The sequence below is a fragment of the Phycodurus eques genome, chromosome 7 (assembly GCF_024500275.1).
Source record: "Phycodurus eques isolate BA_2022a chromosome 7, UOR_Pequ_1.1, whole genome shotgun sequence".
Taxonomy (NCBI): domain Eukaryota; kingdom Metazoa; phylum Chordata; class Actinopteri; order Syngnathiformes; family Syngnathidae; genus Phycodurus; species Phycodurus eques.
In genome coordinates this window covers 17,378,716-17,401,864 of record NC_084531.1, presented here as the reverse complement: position 1 = coordinate 17,401,864, position 23,149 = coordinate 17,378,716, and the positions used below count along the sequence as shown (strand labels likewise).

General features: G+C 40.9%; 1 protein-coding gene and 1 non-coding gene across 2 annotated transcripts; one reads left to right on the top strand and one right to left on the bottom strand.

Moving 5' to 3' along the window:
* Positions 1-192: 192 nt before the first annotated feature.
* Positions 193-20,401, top strand: LOC133405331 (multidrug and toxin extrusion protein 1-like). The gene is made up of 16 exons (XM_061682195.1): positions 193-294; positions 1,592-1,693; positions 3,418-3,486; positions 3,574-3,722; positions 3,830-3,872; positions 3,953-3,997; positions 7,980-8,077; positions 8,350-8,447; positions 8,552-8,665; positions 8,801-8,868; positions 8,961-9,069; positions 11,023-11,098; positions 15,050-15,119; positions 15,973-16,105; positions 16,383-16,477; positions 20,114-20,401. Exons 1-16 carry the CDS (start codon positions 193-195, stop codon positions 20,399-20,401), a joined length of 1,659 nt encoding a protein of 552 aa, XP_061538179.1.
* On the bottom strand, positions 17,783-17,973 carry LOC133405633 (U2 spliceosomal RNA). Its single transcript, XR_009768978.1, has one exon. It is a non-coding gene; the product is annotated as a U2 spliceosomal RNA (small nuclear RNA).
* Positions 20,402-23,149: the final 2,748 nt, after the last annotated feature.

The window sequence follows — 23,149 nt, the reverse complement described above, 5'->3', positions numbered from 1 at the left end:
CATGTGCTCTTTCTTGTTTTTTGTTTTCAACAATCTGAGTTGTTTCAGCTGCACTTGGCGGGGCTCCAAAGGAAGCAAGCAAGCGCTCCATCCTCTCCGACATCCTCGAAGTGGCTTTTGAAGTGACAACAAGAGACAGGAAAAGTTGTACAACACTGTACCTGCGCTACAGTGTGTGCTGTAGAAGAAGACATGGCGCGCGACAAGATGTTCTTCTGTAGGTGCCTCTGTCTCAAGATGCCCCTGAGCCACAGAGAAGAACTGTACCACATCTTGAGGATGACTGGTCCTCTGGTAAGGTGGCACGTTTGTTTATTCTGCATGCAAACATAGACCAACTGTACAATAATGCTCTGTTCTTGATTGACGCCATCAGAGAGCTATTTAGAGGACAATACGTTTATCATTGTGTTTGTATTTTGCAGTCTGTTTATTATCTATTTGGAACCCCCACATGGCCACAATGCATTGGCAACACTTCTCAGGGTCCATAACATTAAAGAAACAAAGAATTTAGAGGGTCCAAATACTTAAATAACAAAAAAATAAAAAAGACAAATTATTAACATATAATAATAATAATAATAATAATACATCACATATATGTTACATAATAAAATATAATATTAAATACAGTACAACTATAAAGCACAACACAATCCATGTATTTAATAAATCATGAAATGAACAAAAGGCAAAAAAAATACTAAATATGTTGAAAGAAAGAAAAAGGAATATTTACCAGTAAATAAACAGATTTATCAAATCATTAAATGAAAACAAAGCAAAAAACATTTTAAAAAATAAATAAAAATGGAAAATAACTATTTGTAGAACATACATACAGTATATGAAGAAGAATATAATACTCATTAAATGTAATACAAATAGGAACAAAGCATACAGTAGGCGCACATTTAGAATTACTATGTCCAACATTGAATAAATATATTTTTTTTAAAATAAGCTTAAAATCTATGCAACCAATATTCTGTAATATTGTAATTAAAAATAATAATAATTAAATTTTTGAAGCTTTTACAGCAAAAATAACATGTGATCTAGGACAGAGCCTTGGGGTACATCTACTGTAAATCGTAAAAATCAACTGCAAATTGCACAACTATCAACACAAAAGAAAATGGATGGAATATTTTTAGCATTATTTTTTAACATTTTAGGCATTCTTCAAATATCATTAAAACCTGACAAAATGATAATTTATCAAGTGGCCATATAATGACAAGTAGTTCAATATGGAACGAAAATTCGACACAAAGCATTCTAAGGATCCTAATTACTGAAACAATACAAAGATAGATAGATAGATAGATAGATAGATAGATAGATAGATAGATAGATAGATAGATAGATAGATAGATAGATAGATAGATAGATAGATAGATGTTATATGTGATATGTGATAAGGAAGGTTAAAAAATAAACAAAATCTCATGAAAGCATAAGTACTGTAGAACAGCACTTCACAATTTCTAATACAGTGTAATACAATATTTTGTCACCTTATTTGGAGACATGAGATCATGATCTCATTAGTTTGTCCCCAATGTTTTGTCCTGTGCTGTTGTAGTTGTTCTCTCGGATCCTCAATTACCTGCTTCCCTTCGTGGTCACCATGTTCTCTGGACGTCTGGGCAACAAGGTGATGGCTGGCTACGGATTAGCATCTGCTGTAAGTGCTTGTCTCTTCTGAACGACTTGCCTCCCCCCAGGAAATGTTCTTAGCTTTTTTGTATTTTGGAAAGAAATCACACTAAGACACTACATAAATGTCCAAGTTTTGTATCAAACCACCTTTACACTTTTAATGTCAAGGTACCCCCCTCGAGGGCACTTGTACACCTCCATACTTTGTGAAGCCCGACTATAGTATACAGTAAATAACATTTTCTCTTCTCTAATTCGACCATCTGCGATTGGCTGGCCTACCAGTTCAGGGTGTCCACCGCTTCTCGCATGAAGTCAAAATGGATATATGGATAATTCAGCCATTCCTAAAAAAATTTAAACCATGCACCCCCTTCAGCATCCCCACAGAGCTGGCGCATTCCCTGAGGAAATGCTCATATTTAACAACTACAAAAATCACACTTGTGGCAAAGGAAAAACAATGTAATTATTATACCATCCCGCCATTATATTTTTAATGTGGCGCACCACCTAGAGGCCTCTTGCACACTTCTACAGTTTGGGAATCACTGATAAAGTGTAAATATTTATGAGGTTACTATTCTGTAATTTAGCTTTTCTCAGCCTTTTTTTTTTTATTTGTCGGGGCAAAAACACACACACACACATTTAATGGGCAAAAAAAAAAAAAAAAAGTGTAAATTTGCAATTATTATCCCAGACTGTCATTACACTGTCAATCAGGCGCACCTTGGAGAGGCTCTTGTGCACCCCTTGGGGTTTATCCACCAGTTTGGGGATCCCTGATATAGTGTAAATAAAATCACATTTAATGGGGGGGGGGAAAATGTAAATATTTCATGAGTATGCACTTTTGTGCTCCCTCAAGGGTACATCCACTAGTCTGGGAATCACTTGTATCAGAATCAGAATCAGAATCAGAATCATCTTGATTTGCCAAGTATGTCCAAAACACAAAAGGAATTTGTCTCCGGTAGTTGGAGCCGCTCTAGTACAACAGACAGTCAATTTACAGAACACTTTGGGGACATAAAGACATTGACAAAAAACAATTGTGCAAAAAGATGCAGAGTCCTCTAGCACTTAGAGCAGTTCGAACGACTAAAATTGCAATAGTCCGGTGCATCCATCCATTTTCTGAGCCGCTTATCCTCACAAGGGTCACGGGCGTGCTGGAGCCTATCCCAGGAGGCGGGGTACACCCTGAACTGGTTGCCAGCCAATCGCAAGGCGCATACAAACAAACAACCATTCGCACTCACATTCACACCTACGGGCAATTTAGAGTGTTCAATTAACGTGCATGTTTTTGGGATGTGGGAGGAAACCGGAGTACCCGGAGTGCCCAGAGAAAACCCACGCAGGCACGGGGAGAACATGCAAACTCCACACAGGCGAGGCCGGGGATTGAACCTCGCTCCTCAGAACTGAGAGGCTGACGCTCTAACCAGTCGTCCACCGTGCCGCCCACTTGTATACAGATAGTGTAAATATCTGTTACTATTCTCTAATTCAGCCTTTCCCCAAACCTTTTAAGAACCCCTCCCCATAACATCCACAGAGTTGGCCCACCCCCTCGCCTCATATTTAAGAAATGAAAGAAAAAACACACTTGGTGGAGTGGGGAAGATGCAAATATTGTTATTATACAAGTCTGTCATTGCACTTTTAATCTTGCGCAATCCCTTGAGGTCTCTTGTGCACTGACAGGGGTTCTAGCACTCACTTGTTTGAGCTTCATTTCAGACCATCAATGTCACCACAGCGGCAACAGGATATGGTCTTAGTCTTGCTTGTGATACACTGGTCTCTCAGGTATTGAAAAGCCATCGTGTGTTATCATATCATGCACTTATATATTAGCATACTATCCAAATATCCACAAAACTGTATCCACAACAGACCTTCGGTGGTAAGAATCTGCTGCGCGTGGGCGTGATCCTGCAGCGAGGCATCGTCATCCTTCTGTTTTTCTGTCTGCCCTGTTGGGGTCTACTCCTCAACGCCCAGAGCCTCCTGCTGCTCATGGGCCAGCACCCCGAGGTTACCCGGTAAAGAATGTATAAACTAGCAACCCACTCACCACAGAGCTGCAATGGAACTTAAATGTACCATAAGCATATGTATTGGAATGTGTAAGCCATCGTCTTTATTTCAGAATAGCACATCTGTACATCGTAGCCTCCCTTCCAGCTGTGCCAGTGAGTTGTAACTTTACTGTGTTACAACATTAGCATGCTCCGCCATTGTGATTGTGTCATATTGTATTCTTGTCTTTCAGGCAATGTTTCTGCACAATCTTCAAGTGTCTTACTTGCAGAACCAGGTGAGCTCATAGACAATAACTGTACATGTATTAAAAGGTTTACGATGGCCTGCAATAGATTAATTCTAGAGGTTCCACTGTGCTTTGTCATGTAGGATTCTCTCTTTTGTTTACTGGGAGGCGATGCATGTGCATAGAGCATGAAGTAGTATGAAAGCCACTCTTAGAAGGAAAAAAAGAATGACGTTACATTTTTACGAGAAAGATATTATCGATAACAAAAGTAATATTTTCTGAATAAATGTTTATATTTTCAAAATTAAAAGCCGTAATCTTACAAGAATAAAGTCATGTTTCTAAGAATAAAGTTGTATTTTTTTAAGAATACATTCATGTTTTCAAGAAATAAAGTTGTTTTTTCATGACAAGAAGGTATTTTTTTCAAAGTCAGTATCTTACAGGAAGGAAGTTGTATTTTTTTTTTGTTCGTAATTATAATCTTCATTATAATTATCTTCAGAAAGTATGTTTTAATGAACGTATGTATTTCCCCCAAAAAAGTAGTATGTAATGATTTTTTTCTACATGGATAAAAAGTCATAATCTTAGAAAAATAAAGAAAAATGTTTATATGAATTATTATGCCTTGCCAAATATTAGCAGGACTTTTCTTGAAAACCTACACCTTTTTCTATATATACTTTTTTTTTTAAAGTATCAGACTATGCTATCAATTAGTCAAAATCAACAATACTCCCTATAATGCAATACTCATGGAATCCTGCGGACCAAAACCCAAATGATCCTATTCTGACAGGGAACATCAGATATCTAGGCATTAATATTTCAGCAAAATTTACAGAGTTAAATAATGTAAATCACGTTACTCTACTGGGGAAAAAAATGTGACAACTTAAAGCGATGGAACAGCCTACCTATCTCACTTCTAAGGCGTATAACTATGGTAAAAATTAAAACGTTACCTCAAATTAACCCTCAAATTAACTATTTATTTTCAATGATTCCATTCAAACCCAAAATCCAAACGCAGGAGTCTGCCATTGTACATTTTTACTCTAAAAATAAGAAAAATAGAATTAGTCTATCCACCGTTCAGAAAAGGATAACACAAAGGGGACTTGACGCACCCAACTTTAAACATTATTACTTAGCTATCCAAATACAGTACCTCATAAAGTGGTTACATCCTAATGTTGAACAACAATCTTGGCTGGATCGAGAACAGGTAAGACTGCAATAGCACCAAACTTTCAGACCTCGCATTTATCAGCACAAGTCTCAAACGCCACAATTGTTTTAAGAAGCCGATTATTGCAGCCACTTTATCAGCTTGGTGGATAAATCTGGAAACCACACAATCTCAATCAGCACCATATAATTTCTCCTCAATCTGTCATAATCCCAATTTTGAGACGAACAAATTACCCCTTCACCTCAGCACATGGGAACAAAGTGGAATTGAGCGTCTACATCACTTATTAAAAAATAATGCATTCATGTCATGTGAAAGCGTATTCCAAGAGTTTCAAACTAGAGGTGGTAACTTCCTTCAATATTAGAAAGAACGGCAATCCGAAAAAGATTCCCAACACACGTGAATACTTTAGAACTACCCGTTTTTGTTAAGAAAATAGTGGAGTTACTCCCACAAAACAAAAAACTCCTCTCAAAAGTATACAAATTAATCTCAACTACTAATACAATACACTTACCAATCGCAAAATGGGAAAAAGACCTCCTAGTGTCTATTGACAATCAATACTGGGCACAGATCTGTAGAAATACATTCTCAATGACAAAAAAAGAAAAGAAAAGTAATTTACAGCTAATCCAGTTTAAAGTTCTTCATAGATCCCACACTACCCAATATAGGATGCATAAAATGGACTATTCAAAATCAAACATATGCACTCCTTGCCCTGAAAACACTCCAGACACTTACTTCCACTCTCTTTGGCATTGTACACCTGTACAGCGCTTCTGGTCACTAGTTACACAGAGACGTTCCTCAGTTTTGAACTGTAGGGTCCCAATTTCTCCTAATCTTAATCTATTGGGTGAGCTAAAAGGTAAAGACCTCCCAAATAAACATGCCCAACCAATACCTGTAATTTTGGCAATTACTAAAAATTGTTCAACTGGAAAGATAAACAAGCCACCAACATCAACCAACGGCAAAACCTTGTCATAGAGTATATAACACTAGTAAAGACCGGCTCTCCATCCCGGTGCCCGCTGGCCTCGTGCCCATTCCGTGGGCCTCGTCTTGCTCTCCGGGTGGGAGCCTGCGGGGCAGTGCTGCTGCCCCTCGGGCTTGTGTCCTGCTCTCTTCCCTGCCATGCCTTTGCCCCGCTGATTTTTAATGCACCACATACAGTACATTCACACTTCCTTTGGGGAGCTGGTTGGCCTGGGTGGGGGTGACAGTTGCGGGTCATCATTGCCCTGTGACCGTCTCGCCTCACCCCCACCGGTCTCCCCAATTTTAATTCATGACACCCCACTACACATGATCACGGTTCAGGGACAATGGTTGTCAGTTGGGGACCTGGTAAGCATAGTAATAGGGTGGGTGGTGGGTATTCACATTTCTCTTGGCTTGACTCCTGGGGCCTGCACCCCGCCCAACCCCCTTCAGCCGTCAGGCCATGGGGAGACAGGAGTGCCCCTCTCCCCTCCTTGGGTCCCTGCCTTCCTCTTCCTTTCCTGGCCCCATCGCCCGTCATTGCTTGCGGCAGGCAATTGACATGGGCTCACTGTTGGCGGACTGTTGCCTTTTCGGGTGGCATCTGGCTCCAATGTTGACCCTGTCATTGGTTGGGGCCCCCATGCTTTACGGGCACGATGTGGGCAGTGTCGGTGCTGGGGTTCGGTGGGTGAGATGGGGCATGGGGGTTGGTGGTCCAGTCCCCATGCCCGCTCCCTTGGGGGCTGGTCGGGCACTTTGGTTGGGCTGGGGGACTCCCCCTGGCTCCATAGGGTTGGGTGAGGTCCCCCTGTTGGATTCCCCCTGTTGGTGAGGTCCCCCTGTTGGATGGGCGTGCTGGCTCGGCCCTCCCCCACCTTCCGGGTGGAAGGGGCCAGGCCCACCCTTGCTCAATGTGCCGGCACAGCAACTCCGTACACCAGTTGACTAACATGCATGTGATATGGTGATTATTCACCAATATGTTCTATAGACATGCTATAGGCTTGACTTGCTGATGCTGGGCCACCTAACAATAACACAGGTTGTATTTAGATATCATCTCACAGGTTCATACAGGTGTTTAGACACTATAAAAGCATTCCGCCACGCCACTTATCAGTAACACTGCCTTGCTAATATCCCACGTCCTGTCCCGGCCCTTTTTTGTCCTCTCTCCTCTTGTCCTATTGGTTAGCTATTGCATGTCCTTACCAGGTGTCCCCCCCCCCCCCCCCCCCCCGTCCACATATAAGAACACGATTTGACTTTGTAATGTTATTTGTAGACAAATACCTAGACTGTCTCACGATTGCTCTACTTTGGTTCACACCCCTATTCCTCTTGTCCGTTCTGTGCCTCTGTCAGTCCCCTAAACCCCTTTTCTTTCCGGCTGCATTTTCAATATCAGAATAATAATAAAATATTTAAAAAATAAGCAGAAGGAGTATTTCAAACTCCCTTGTTACACACCAAAACTGTTCCAGCACAAAAGGCATCCAGATCCACCATTCTGCATGGCCATGTAGCTGAACAGAACAGGTTAAGAAAGAAAAAAAAGACAAAAACTTTTCATGGAAAAAAAATACAACTTTATTTTTTGAAAAATGCTCCTTTCTTTTCTCAAAAATATAGTGTACTACTTGAACGTAAAGAAGTTGAAAATGTTTTACTTAATTGTCATTTGTCATATTACTTTTTTTTAGGGGGGAGGGGGTGGAGTACGACTTAATTCACGTTATAGCTCTTTATTTTCATTTTATTTTCAGTGTGGTCCCAATTCTTCTAGGTAATGCAGCATCTGAATCCCCTTTTGTGTGTTTTTGTGTGTTTTAGGGTATAATACTTCCGCAAATGTACACTGCAGCAATGGCAAATGTTGCCAACGTGATTTTGAACTACGTGTTATTGTACTGGCTCGATCTAGGGGTCAAGTAAGTAGATTTTGGTTGAATTCCAGTCCTAATATTTCACCCACTAATAGTTTGCACAAATATAGCAGTATAGGCTATAGAATAGCTGAGCCATATTTGCTAGCGTGTGTTTGTGCGTGCGTGTGCCTTTATGCGTGTGACTTTTTCTTTGTGCGCGCGTGCGTGCTAACGTGTCATCGTGTATTCGTGTTTGTGTAGGAGCGTATCTCCATGTTTTTTTTATCCATCTCCATGTTTCTGAATGGATGCGTGTCTGTGTGTGCGCCCCCTAGTGGATCTGCAGCTGCCAACGCTCTCTCTCAGATTTTCATCTGTGCTCTGCTGTTTGCTTACATTCGCTGGAAGAAGCTGCACGTGTCAACATGGGGAGGTGAGGCTTTGGTGGCCCTGTGAGCCCACCTGCTCCCTTTTCTTTGTTTGTTTGCCCCCATTTACTGTATATCGACTTCCGTAAACCTCTGGCTCCCCTCACAGGCTGGTCAGTGGAATCTCTGCAGGAGTGGGGCTCCTACATGAGGCTGGCTGTTCCCAGCATGCTCATGAAGTGTTTCGAGTGGTGGCTCTATGAGTTTGGTGGATTCTTTGCGGGTAACGTCCTACATACATACCAATCAACCTACCTATGTAGCTAACCACCTACATTTCTACCTACTGCATTGTACAGGAACTACCTGCTTACCTATTTATGGTGCAGTTTTATCATAATGTCATTTTGCCATTCAGGCATGTTGAGCGAAGAAGAGCTGGCGGCCCAACATGCAGTGATGATGGTGACTTTACTAGCCTACATGGTAATATTTTAGTGTTTTGTACTTAGCCAGCACATTATTTTATTTTATTTTGCTTCAGCTCCTGACCTCTTTTTTTCTTTTTCTTTTATCAGTTCCCTTTTGGCATCCAGGCAGCGGCGTGCGCTCGGGTGGGCAACGCTCTCGGGGCCGGAGACACGGGCAGGGCCATCCTCACCTGCAAGGTTTCGCTCACCCTCGCAGGTCACTTTAAACTTTAATTTTTTTTCATCTGTCAACATAATTGTGCTGAGTAGAAGGAGTATTAGGAACACAATGAAAAGCGAAAAAAACAAAACAAAACAAAAAAAAAACAGGCAAATTGATTTACTATCTCAAAAAATTCTAACTTTTCTTTTAAGGAAAACTGTTATTTTCATAAGACTATGACTTATTTTCTGAAAAAAATACGGCTTTAGGTTAAGTTTGAGACTTTTTCCTCACAAAATTGCATTTTTGGCAGCATATGTTTCTCCAAAACATGTATGTACCTTTCAGCATTAATGGTGCCTTCACAGATGTGTCAGTTACCCATGCCATTGGCACTAACACAGCCCCATACCATCACAGATGCTGGCTTTTGAACTTTGCGTCCATAATAATCCGGATGGTTCTTTTCCTCTGGCCCGGAGGACACGACGTCCACAATTTCCCAAAACAATTTGAAATGTGGACTCATCGGACCGCAGAACACTTTTCCACTTTGCACCAGTCCATCTTAGATGAGCTCGGGCCCAGAGAAGCCGGCGGCGTTTCTGGGTGTTGTTGATAAATGGCTTTTGCTTTGCATAGTAAGAGTTTCAAGTTGCACTTACGGATGTAGCGCCGAACTGTATTTACTGACATTGCTTTTCTGAAGTGTTCCAGAGCCCATCTGGTGATATCCTTTATACATTGATGTCGGTTTTTGATGCAGTGCCGACTGAGGGATCGAAGGTCGCGGGCATTCAATGTTGGTTTTCGGCCTTGCCGCTTACATGCAGTGATTTCTCCAGATTCTCTTAACCTTTTGATGATATTATGGACCGTAGATGACGAAATGCCTAAATTCCTTGCAATTGTACATTGAGGAACATTTTCCTTAAACTGTTACTACTATTTTAACTACTGTTACTACTGTTAAAACTACTATTTTCTCACGCACTTGTTCACAAAGAGGTAAACCTCACCCTATCTTTGCTTGTGAATGACTGAGCAATTCAGGGAAGCTCCTTTTATACCGAATCATGGCACCCACCTGCTCCCAATTAGCCTGTTCACCTGTATATATATATATATATATACAGGTGATATATATATATATATATATATATATATATATATATATATATAATTAACACAACCGGCTTAAAAACTTGCTCGGATACCTCCACGCTCCACACTTGCCCCGCTTCTGCTTCCTCATTCGCCGTTCGTGGCACGTCCACTGTGGGCGTAACGCAGGAGTGGGGGTCGGAGTTGTAGGCAGCCTGAGCAGACCGCAGTTCCATAGCTCCTCAGTGAGAGTACACTTTTAACTCTGTAAAAGTAGTTCTGCCTGGGTCGAGCAGAAACCCACAACTGTATCAGAGCGGACTTGGTGCGTGAGAGTTAGCTGTTGCGATAAACCCGCATTTTAAGTAGGACTCATGATATCGTGTTGTTTCGTTCGCCAACGTTTCGTTCAAAAGAACAAATCTTTTCAGTAAACGTAATGAACTGAATTAGTTTATGAAATGATTTCGTTCTTTGAGTTCTGTCACCGTTAGCCAGCCCGCTCGGACCGGAAACAGAAGCGTTCTGTGCAGTCTTGATGTGTCAATTGAGATGTGCAGCTGTTGCGGCGGAGAAGATCCGGTCAGTTTTCAAAATAAAACAGATTGACCCACGAATCGCCATACAACGGAAATTATATAAGTTGGTCCTTCTTTCTCTGCGGCCCAGTAACAAATGCCTCACGGCCCGGTACTGGTCCGCGGACCGGGGGTTGGGGACCACTGCTCTAAAATACTACATTTCCTAACATAAAAATATGACATTTCCCCCCCAAAAAAATACAACTTCATTCTTTTAAGACTACCACTGTTTTTTCCTCGCAATATATACAGTATTTTTTCTTGTCAGTGTGGGCCCAATACTCCTTGGTAGATTGGAGTGCATGTTTGTGTTGTCTTCCAGCTGCATTTGCACTTGTCGAAGGTGTCGTGCTTGGCTCCACTAAATCAGTGATCGGCTTCATCTTCACCTCCGATGAGTGAGTGGACATCATACTACGCACCCTTTAAAGTTGAACACAATATTTTCCTAAACTCTAGACCACTTGTGTTTTGATAAATTGGGGGAAAGAATTCCTCGTAGAAGTTGAAATTGTCTGTTTTGGAGTCAAACTGTGGCCATAATAAAACCATTATAAACTGTACTGGTCACCGATGGTGTAGTGGTACACTCGCCTGACTTTGGTGCAGGCAGCGTGGGTTCAGTTCCCACTCAGTGACATTGTGATTGTGAGTGCGAATGTGCCCTGTGACTGACTTGGCGACCAGTTCAGGGTGTAGTCCGCCTTTCGCCCGAAGTCAGCTGGGCTAGGCTCCAGCGTCCCGCGACCCTAACCAGGATACGTGGTGTTGAAAATGGATGGATGGATGGATAAACTGTACTGGTTTTACTAGTGATTATCTTAAAATCTTAAAATAAATTAACCATCGTTATTGGTAAAAAACAAAAAATGTCAGAAACAAAACTTGCACTAAATACTTTGATGAGCCCTGAGCTGTGGTCCCACGCAGGGCCTTTTCCTGTTCTATTTCAACTTTAGTCCTAAATATTAAAACTTATTTCCTGAACAAAAATTCTAATTTAAAAATTGTTGTTTTCAATTCCTGAAAAAAAATCTTAATAAAATAAAGATTTCTCGAAGGAAAAAAGCCTTTATCAACTTAAAACTGTGCTTTTCTTCCTCAAAAACAAAACTAGACTTTAGTCTCACAAAATGCTTATTGTTTTTCAAACAAAACTTTTTTTCTAAAAAATACAAATTATTTTTTCTCAAAAAATTATATCCTGAAAAAATAAAATTTAATAACATAAAATTACATTTAATAACATAAAAATAAAATTTAATAACATAAAATTACATTTTTTCTCACAAAAATATTCATTCAATCTCTCAAATTACCTCTGACTTTTGTCTTGAAAAAAAAGTCTACTTTAGTCTCTCCAGATTATGACTTTTTTTCCCCTATAAAATATAAGTACTTTATTATTGTTTCTTCGAACTAAGGTATTGCAGTTATCCATGGTGGATAGTAGCAGCTCATGTTCAGAACAAGTGTTGCACAAATAAAAAAATTTAAAAAAGCAAAGCAACTATACTTTATAACCCGATGTGCTTAACATGATTAAAAGCATTTAAAAACAAAGGAAAACAATAAACTGCTCAAAAACATTTAAAACAAAGTGAAAAACGCGTGATGGGATCAAACGTTAGCCTATGTTCTTTTAGCCGACCGGTTCAGGGTGTACCCCGCCTCTCGCCCGAAGATAGCTGGGATAGGCTCCAGCAGCCCGCGACCCTTATGAGGATAAGCGGTAAAGAAAATGGAGTACAATAAAATCAGCGTGCAGTGAAAGAAAGATCATTTTAAAGTGGAAATGCTCTAAAAAGCATGGAAGAAATAATAGTTTTTAACCTGGACTTAAACATTGACACTTAGGGCTGACTTTAATTCTGTTGGCAGCTTATTCCATTTGTGTGCAGGGTAACAGCTAAATGTTGCTTCGCTATGTTTGCTTTGGACTCTGTGCTCCACTATCTGACCTGAGTTTATAGATGTTGGAGCCCGACTGGGTTTATATTCCATTAGCAATTCTTGAATGCATTCAGGGCCTAAACCATTTGGGGATTTATAGACCAGAAGCAGAACTTTAAAGTCTATTCTCAAGCTGACTCGGAGCCAGTGTAGAGACTTTAGAATTGGAGTACCGTATTTTCACGACCATAAGGCGCAGCGTATTAAAAGGTGCAGGCATGGTAAAACATACGCTATCTTAAAACATACGCTAGCATGCGTGCACGCTAAAACAATATTTTTAAAAAGGCAGCGAGAGCAAAACTGAGTTCGGTTGTACTTTATTGAAGTATTTAACAATGTACTCACGTTATTTTTTTTATCAACCCTTATCCACAAATCCATCAAAGTCCTCATCTTCTGTATCCGAAATGAACAACTGGGCAAGTTCTCCATCAAACACGCCAGGTTCGAGTCAGTCTCGTTGCCGTGCGGCTCCTCAGAAATGATGCCGTTCGAGCTTTTACGAAAGCTCGAACAGCAGTGCAAGCAGACACGTTAGCCCTGAGCATCCACAATCCATTCACAAATTGTGGCGTAACACGCCCGGCGCTGCCTCCTAGTCTTAGTAAAGCTGTGTTCGCCATCTGTCATCCATCGCTCCCACGCCGCTCTCAACTTCACTTTGAACGCCCTGTTTACACCGATGTCCAGCGGTTGGACTTCATTAATCCATTGCTCGAGTTGCTCTTCCAACTCAGACCACCTCGCCTTGTTTCCACGGAAACTCAACTTCGTCTTCTTGACTTGGCGAAGCTCGTTTTCCTGCTTCCTCCACTTGCGAAGCATGGATTCGTTGATCTTGAATTCTCTCGCGGCTGCTCGATTCCCATGTCCCTCCGCGTAACTGATAGTTAACAGTTTAAACTGTGCTTCGTAAGCGTGTCTCTTCGTAGGTGCAGTTTCCGACTGCGGTCAAGCCAGCCTCCACTCGTAAAGTAGCAATCAAGCCAGCCGCTCCTAATTTTGTTCATACTAGGCATTACGGTAATAAGTCGCCAACTCGCCGCGGAAGCCACCTTCAAAATAAAAGATTTCCAATAATATGGACGTCCTCCTTAGCGTCGTCCTTCATGCGCACCCTTCCCCCTTTAACGGCCGCATGCTGTCCTCAGCCACGTCCGCTTTTCCTCTGCATAAGCAGCGTGTCGGCAGGAAATGCTCCCAGTCAGTCAAGCAGAGCGCTCATCACACAACATTTATAGATTTTCGAACACGGTGCACACATAAGGCGCGCCGCATTCTAAGGTGCCCCGTCCATTTTGGAGTAAATTTAAGACTTTTAAGTGCGGCTTATGGTCGTGAAAATCTGGTAGCATGTTCTGACCTCTTTGTTCTGGTCAGAACTTGAGATGCAGGGCTCTGAATGAGCTGAAGGTATTTAACACTCTTTTCGGGGAGTCCAAAACTTTTCGGGGAGTCCAAAACTTCTCCTGGTCTGCTTGGAACATGCAATTCTTTCACTCTAGATATGTTCTTCAGCTGGTAGAATGCTGTTTTAGGAATTGATTTGATAGGACTGTTGAAGGTTAAGTCAGAGTCCATAAGTACACCAAAGTTTCGGACTTGGTCTTTGGCTGTCAAAGAGAGTAACTCCAGGTATTTACTAACAGTAATCCCCTTTTCTTTATTCCCAAAAACAATGGTCTCAGTTTTTTTGTGGTTTAATTGAAGAAAGCTTTGGCTCATCCAATTATTTATCTGTTTTAGACAGTGACACACCACCTCAATTGAACAGTTGTCACCTGGAGACACTGCTAGATATAACTGTGTGTCATCTGCATAGCTCTGATTGTCAACACTAAAGTTCTGACGAATTTGACCCAAGGGTAGCATATACAGGCTGCACCGGAGGGATCCAAGAACTGACCCTTGAGGGACCCCATAGGTCATTGGCATTCGATGAGATTGAACACTTCCAATGGTTACAAAATAACCCCTTTCCTCCTGGTAGGTTGTTGACCTGAATCATTTAAGGACTGTTCCATTTAGCCCTACCCACGTTTCCAACCTGTTCAGCAGCATATTATGATGTGAGAGCTGGGGTACACCTTGAATTAGTCGCCAGCCAGTTGCAGGGCACACATATACAAACAACCATTCGCACTCACAGTCACACCTATGAGCAATTTAGAGTTTTCAGTTAACCTACCATGCAGGTTTTGGGGATGTGGGAGGAAACAGGAGTACACGGAGAAAGCCCAGGCAGGCACGGGGAGAACGTGCAAACTCCACACAGGCGAGGCCGGATTTTAACCCCAGTCCTCCGAACTGTGAGGCAGATGTGCTAACCAGTTGTCAACCATGCCCATTTTGTATGTTATTACACACACACACACCCAAATCCATCATTACAGGAAGATCGTCAATCTGGTGTCCCTTTTGATGAACGCTTACTGCTTCCTTCAGTTCTTTGATGGCCTTGTGGTGAGTCTTGCATGTGTTATCGTAATTTCTCATGTATAATGCGCATTTTTTTTCTCCCAAAAATTGTCAAAAGTTAATAGTGCGCATCATACATAGGTATACGGGACAATGAAAAAAAAATCACATTATATAAATGGATGCCGCCATCTAGAGGTTATGAAAAAAGTGTAGCCTACACTTTCATTCCAATATGACAGGGGTTTAGATATGACTGAATACTGTATATGTACAGTTGTGCTCATAAGGTTACATACCCAGGCAGAGTTTGTGAAAATGTGTTTTATTTTTAAATATGACTGATGACTGAACAACAACCACCATTAATTTCTTCATGGTTATGTTTTGTTTAATTATAATGCTTTTCTGAAATGCTTGACAGTTTAATTTGAATCCCATTAAAATAAAATTTAATGTGTTCCGCCTGGTCCTTCATGTTTCCTTTAAAGAACTGTACACATCTTACAAAGTCTGTGTGGGTAATCAAACATATGAGCACAATTGTTCGTTTTTTCATTTACTAAATAAAAGTAGGGCTGTGCCTTTCAAAATAACAGGAAGTAAATAAAAAGAAAGTATTACGTGTCAAATAAAGTGCTTAACTTCAGAATAATTATTTGAAAAAAACTAACAAAATACAGATAATACTTCATCTTTTGATCATATGGGTAGAAGCAACATCATGCATTGTAAAAATGCATTATACATAGGTATAAGCTTTTTCCAGAATTTTGAGGTCAACTTTGGGGCTGCATATGAAACATGAGTGTGCATTATGCACAGGAAAATTACGGTAATTTATCAATCAGAGCGATACAAAATAATCAATACTTGTTTTTGTTTTCCATTCGGCTAGTGTGTGTGCACTGGCATCTTTCTGGGCACGGGAAAACAGAAGATTCCAGCTGTAGCTAACTTCATTGGATATTACGGTGTCGGACTCACGCTCAGCGTTACGCTCATGTTTGTGGCAAAGCTCCGAATTTTAGGTAGGTAAGATTCTGACAGGTTTCAACTGCTTTCCTTTGTTGTTGCTGCTTGCTTTCTTTCCTCCCTGCTTATCCCCATCTTACCCACCCAGATTCCAACAGTTGTTATGTTTTACTGCTGCTGTTGTGCTCTTACTGTATTTCTCCATGTCTATCCCCAGGACATCATTCTTCTTTTCCCTCAAAAATAACGCAACGAAATACATCTACATACCATTATCCCAAGAAGTTGATTAAAGTACACACCGATGGCTTATTTTACATTTTTTGTTCAAAGGTTTCTGGCTGGGGATTTTGATTTGCGTTATCTTGCAGTCCACCCTTTACATCATTGTCGTCTTCAAGCTGGACTGGGAGAGAATGACAGAGGAGGTAAATGCATAACTAAATAACTCACCAATTAACTTCATCATCAAACTTCCGCCCTCATGTCATGGTGAAAACTCAAAAGCTTCACAGTAGTTTAACATTATAAATCTCTGTAGTATGGTACAAATTTAGTCGTGATTGGATGAACAAAATAGGAGAAGTTTGAGCAAAGACCAGTAAAAAATTATCTTAAAATAGCTTCTTCAAACCAAAACTGTTTGTTTCATGACATGAAGTCCCTGGACCTTTTTTGTGTGCCTTTTCGTGATCAAATTTTGCACTGATCTGTGAAATCAGAAAGATATTTTTTTTCACCTTCTGGATTCTTTTGCTGCGTTTCATCCCATGTTTTGTGGTAACTTGTTGCTAGGGAGAATTCAATCACAACTGGATGTATATTTAAATAGGGCCTTTCAAACCAAAATGGCCAACTTTCAGTTAATTTTACAACATGGGGTCCCCGATTCTTTTGTGTGCATCCCTGTCATGATAGATGCGCCCACTGAATTTTGTTTCAGTTGGTGAAACCCAAATTGTGGTCACCAGCTCATTCGCGACCTTCTGGTAACTACAGTATTATTTCACTACACAAATTCCCACATTTTGAAAAGAAAACCAATTCAAATGAATGGAAACATTTTTTGAATTCAACCCATCCTTCCATATTTCACAATTTATTCAATAGATTAAAAAAATTCCAATTTCAAATTGTTCAGCTCATTCAGCACATACTGGGAAAAAAATCACATTGCCAAAATTTCCAAATTTTTCAGTCGTTCACATTTTCCCAAACAATATTTACAAATTATTGGAGGCATTTTATAACTTGACCAATTCAAACCATTTCAATTTCGAAATGTTCAGCTCATTCAGGACATCTTGGGTAATATTTATCACATTTCCATCCATCCATCCATTTTCTGAGCCGCTTCTCCTCACTAGGGTCGCAGCTATCATCAGGCAGGAGGCGGGGTACACCCTGAACTGGTTGCCAGCCAATCGCAGGGCAATTTAGAGTCTCCAATTCATGCATGTTTTGGGATGTGGGAGGAAACTGGAGTACCCGGAGAAAACCCACGCAGGCACGGGGAGAACATGCAAACTACACACAGGCGGGGCCGGGGATTGAACCCCAGTCCCCAGCACTGTGAGGCTGACGCTCTAACCAGTCTGTTACTTCGTTCATGACATCATGGGAAATATTATCACGTTCTGCGAATTCACACATTTTTACAGTTAGATTCTCCAAGTAAGAAACATTTGTCTTAATCGACATTTGCTCAGCTCAATCATTGTTTAAACATTGAGTGGGGGTGCACCGTTCCTGGACGTACTGCAATACCAGGTCGATGCGCGGAGTGGACGGAGCAAGCCCCTATTCCATCTCCCTGTTCCAAAAATCAATTTAATATATGGTCCCCGGATAGGGGACGTATCAGATATTAAACTGATAAGAACAGATACTACACTTGATCTTAGCCAAAAGGCCGAGAAGCGATGTCTCAGTAACGCCAGAAGAGAGGAGGTCATTCTCCAGCCTACAAGCCTAAGTTACGGTGACACACATCCACTTATAATAATCACTGGTGAATCACATACGGACACGCCAAACAGCACCTATGAATGGTTTAGAATGAATGGCAACTGTTTTGTTTTCAACGTTTCTATCGAAAGAACGTTGTCCGGTGCTCGTGTTTTACGGTCACGTGGTCCACGTCGATCCAATAGAATGCTGCGACAAACGTATCTTGTTTAGACGTGTATGAAGTCTTAAACAACCAAAGAAAATAATGAGTTATATGTAATAACGATCGGTGGTTGGTATGATGTTGTGGCAGCGAGCAGAATAGCTGTTTACTCAACATTTTGACGAAAATAAATCAACGGGCCTGCCTCGCTAAACTACTTCCTGTTTCCTGCTTTGGTAACTGACAGTAGGACTCTAGCGCCATCGGCGCAGAGAAGGCGAATTACACCCCTTTCACTATTTGGTTACCCAACGTTCCGGTTCGTCACGTGGTAAGCGTTAATAATCGAATACAAACATGGCAGCAATGTCAAAAGGCATGAATATTCGCCTTTAAACGTTTAAACGTACATCCAAAAACAGTAAGCATGCTCCGCCCAAGGAATAAATAAAAAAAACGACAGAGTGAAAGCTAACTCAAGCACTCATGTGAAATACTTAACTATAGTCAGGCATTATTACTAATAAAACACGACAATAGAAAAAAAGTACCATATTAGTAAACAGATGTAACTTGGTTATAATACTTAAGTGTAATAGTCTTCAGGAAATGTATGGTCACGATTTGGCCCCGTGATGCTCAATTAGCTTTACCTGTTGATGTGAAGTGACAATACGTATATCCAATCTTGCTCGCGACTGGTCACTCGAAGGACATTGACCGTTTACAGGAGTCCGTCTTCCGTATTAACATTTTGTTTCAGTTGTTGATGGCGAAAATGTAATTTTATCATCTAATTTCTTCATCTTAACTTAATTTGACCAAGCGTTTTCCAAAGTGATATTCAGGTCACCTGGGACATCTCACTTTTCTTACGTAAAGGCTAAATAAGTGCTGCTGTTAGACAATGACGTCATCATAAAACGTTCAAGAAATATTTTTTGTGCTTACTAAATGTCAATTCATTCATATTAAAATGGTTAAGTGCACATAATGTCAAAGAGAGAGCACTGAAGACTCTCAATCATTCAGAAAGAGAAGTTACAAATTCCTAGGAAATTAGAACGTATCACATCCACTTAGGGAAACGAGATATTTTATTTGCAAGGAGATAGTGGAGAAGTCTGTCAATGCCAAGCGGATTAAACATTTATAGACTCAGTTGGACTAATACGAAATCAAAATTGTAGATCTCAACAACATCTGTGTGATTAGTTGGACTTACATTTTAAACAGGTGAATTTTCATATATCTACTGTATAACGTGATTGTGGCTATAGTGGAAAGGACAGATAATTCAGTTTTGGTATCTGCAGCGTCATTTTGTCCCTTTTGCTATTCATGTGTATGGGGTTTCTCATGAATTACAATTCATGAGCAGATCTCAGCAGTTGAATTACAGACATTTGCGACTGAATTGTAGCTGCCTGTGATTCTTGCTTGAAATATCTACAAGCCAAGGTCATGTTCACTTGCCATAGTTATAGTTACAGTTATCTACAACATAATTTTGCCTTGTTAAAACTTGATTTGAGATATCTAAAAACGGACAGATACAGTCTCTTGGGCGAAAGGCAGGTTACACCCTGAACTGGTCGCAACCATTCAACAACCATTCACACCTATGGTCAATTTAGAGTCTTCAATCAACCTAGCACACAGGTTTTTGGGATGTGGGAGGAAACCGGATAACCCGGAGAAACCCCACGCAGGCATGGGGAGAACATGCAAACTCCAAACAGGCGAGGCTGGGTTTGAACACTCAGAACTGTAAGACAGATGTGCTAACCAGTCGGCCACCATGCCGCCATCTCACGTTTTACATTTCAGCAATTCTAAGTATTACACACCCTTTCAGTTCAGCATCAGCTCTTCAGGATTCACAGTTTCTACAGAAATTGCATCCTGTGGTTTGTATTGTTGTTTTGATTGTTTTTCTTTGTTTTTCCAGGCTGTGAAGCGCGCCCAAAAGAACACACATGTGGCCTTACTGAGCCCGGGTGTGCAGGAACAGTACCAGCCAGTCATGTGCGAGGGCAACAGAGTCACACTGCAGCTGGCGAATGCCGACCATCTCTCTCTGAGCCAGCTGCTGCTCAGGCGAGGCCTCACGCTGCTGGCCGCCCTCACCCTGCTAGCGACGGGCACCTGCGTGTACTTCCTGGTACCCCTGCCAGAGGCTCCGCAACCAACAAGTAATCTGACTGCAACGGACTGGGGCAATATCACACGCTATTGATCATCACGTCACGGAGTCAGAAGGAGGGCGTGTCATATTAATGTGATTCATACTTTACATTACGGGCAACTGCTGCCAGTGCCCCACCAGATCCAACAGATGACACTGTAGTTTAAAAAAAATTTTTTTTTACATTTTCTTTCTTTTAAAGCAGTATGTATTTTATAGTAAATTAGTGTTTAATTTACAAAACTGTGTATAAATATACATTTTAATGATCATATGATTGCACCCACAAATTCAAAGGTGCACACTAAATCCAGCAGATGGCACACTAGTTAAAGATGGTTTTACTTTTTCTTTATTTTTCGCCCCCAAAAATGTATATACCATCAGCACCCCCTAGCCCCCGACGGCAACTACTTTGGGGCTGTTTTTCTTCAGATGGAACTGGGGCCTTTAGTCAAGGTGGAGGAAATTACTAACAGTTCCAAATATTAGTCAGTGTGAGCACAAAACATTAATTCTTCTGATAGTAGAAATAAATAAGTCAGGAAAAGCCTACCAGAGCACATTACTTTATTCGGTCTCATTTTTTATATCACTTTTTTCCAAGAAACAAATGTAGGAAGTGCCACACCTGATCCAGCAGCTGGAACTCCAGTTTAAAAAAAATCCCCTTTCTTTCTAAAAAAAAAAAAGCCGTTTTTATTTTACAATTATTACAGAGTAGTATTTTGAATTTCTCATAATTGTGCCTCACAAATTATGGTGGCCAGTTGTGTCCACCTTGCTTCCTTTTTTGAACTGTTTTAGCAGTGTTAATGCAAATGAAATTAAATTTCCCAATGGTGTGGACTTTTGTCAGATTTTGTAATTTCCAACTGCTGCTGTTTAAATATATAACTAATATACGGTTTATATTAATCAGAATCAGAATCATCTTTATTTGCCAAGTATGTCCAAAAAACACACAAGGAATTTGTCTCTGGTATTTGGAGCCGCTCTAGTACGACAACAGACAGTCAATTTACAGAACACTTTGGAGACAGAAAGACATTGACAAAAAAAAAAAAAAAAAAAACAGTCACTGAGCAGTAAAAGGTTGCTGCTAGTTATCTGGTAATGCTGGTACATTTTTTTTTTTTTTTTTGACAATTGTGCAAAAATATACAGATTCCTCTAGCACTTAGAGCAGTTCGAATGACTAATATTGCAATAGTCTGGTGGTGCAATGACCATTGTGCAAAGGGCGCCGAGACTTCAAGGAGTGTATGCGGTTTAAAGTGACGAGTAGTGCGATAATCTGGGACAATGTTGGTTGTGCAAATGTTACAGATACTCCTCAATCAGTGTGCAAATGGAGCAGATGCTACTCTGGCATGAGTGGCCAGTATATGCAAATAGTGCAGCATGGCGAGACAACTACAGTGAGTGCACGAGTAATACATAATTGGCCCCACAGAAATGTGACAACGAACTCAAGTCTAAAAATTGCCAGCATGTTGTAATGGAATTGTAGGTCAGGTGTTTAAGAAGTTGATCGCAAGAGGGAAGAAGCTGTTGGAATGTCTGCTAGTTCTAGTTTGCATTGATCGGTAGCGCCTACCTGTGGGAAGGAGCTGGAAGAGCTGGTGACCGGGGTGCGGAGGGTCCGAGAGGATTTTGCACGCCCTTGTCTTAGTTCTGGCAGCGTGCAAGTCCTCAATGGTGGGTAGGGGGGTACCGACAATCCTTTCAGCAGTTTTGATTGTCCGTTGCAGTCGGAGTTTGTCCTTTTTTGTAGAAGCACCAAACCAGACTGTGATGGAAGAACACAGGACTGATTCGATGACCGCTGTGTAGAACTGTCTCAGCAGCTCCGGTGGCAGGCCGTTAATTAATTCATGTTAATTGTAACATTTGGCTCTATCATGGTTACTTTTGGCCAATTTACGCCAATTAAAACTACATTTTTAAGTACTTGTTTTCTACTAGATTTAGTCATACAATTTGGGTAAAATGAGTTTGAAAATGTTTGTTTTTTTATTTTTTATATCAGATTATGTCATTTATCAAAATTTGGACAAGGGAGTAATTTCATGCAACATTCCTAGTTACTGAAAATAGGCGGTTAATGACTTACTGCACTGTAGTAAATGGAGATATCCCCTGCTGCCCATGGAGATGTATTAAATTTTAATTTAAGAAGTGGAAAATCCTCTGTTAGGTGTAGAAAGACTGGGCTGTTAGCAGGATATAAAAAAAAAGGTGGTACTTAGAATATATAAACACTTTCTGGCATGAGTCCCGTCCCCCACTATATAAACACTAAGCGCCCTTATTCAATGCAGTGGTCATTCAGCGGAATCGCCATTTCCTCATTCATTATGGACCCAGTTCTACCAGTATAGCGTGGAGTTAGCCATCAAAGTATGCCACAACTCGAAAAAACATATCTTCCCTGAAGTGTGATGTGTTTTGTGTTATTTGGGCTACAATGTCTCTGCCGTCTGCCCACACGTGCGCTGCGTAGCGAAGCAGCGAGCGACGAACCGCACAGGATCAGCCACCTCGCGGCCCCACGCCAGTCTGCTGTATTTCGAGAAACAAAGGGGCAGAATGACTCTCTGCGGCCCGTGAAACCATGTGCTGTGCATTGCTCCTCTTCCCGGAAGCAGAGGAGCCAAGATACAAGTATTTGATTTAAAGAGCTGGAGGCGGGATTTTCAAAGCGTCTGGAAGCTGAAAGAATGTCTAAATTCTTGACTATTTTGAAGCCTGATTTCACATACATAGCGATTTTTTTTTATCCACTCATTTATTGTC

Coding starts and splice junctions, on each gene's coding strand:
- LOC133405331 (XM_061682195.1), top strand. CDS start 193: ATGGCGCGCGACAAGATGTTCTTCTGTAGGTGCCTCTGTCTCAAGATG. Junction 8,078..8,349: donor TGGCTCGATCTAGGGGTCAA/GTAAGTAGATTT, acceptor TGCGCCCCCTAG/TGGATCTGCAGCTGCCAACG. Junction 11,099..15,049: donor TTCATCTTCACCTCCGATGA/GTGAGTGGACAT, acceptor CCATCATTACAG/GAAGATCGTCAATCTGGTGT.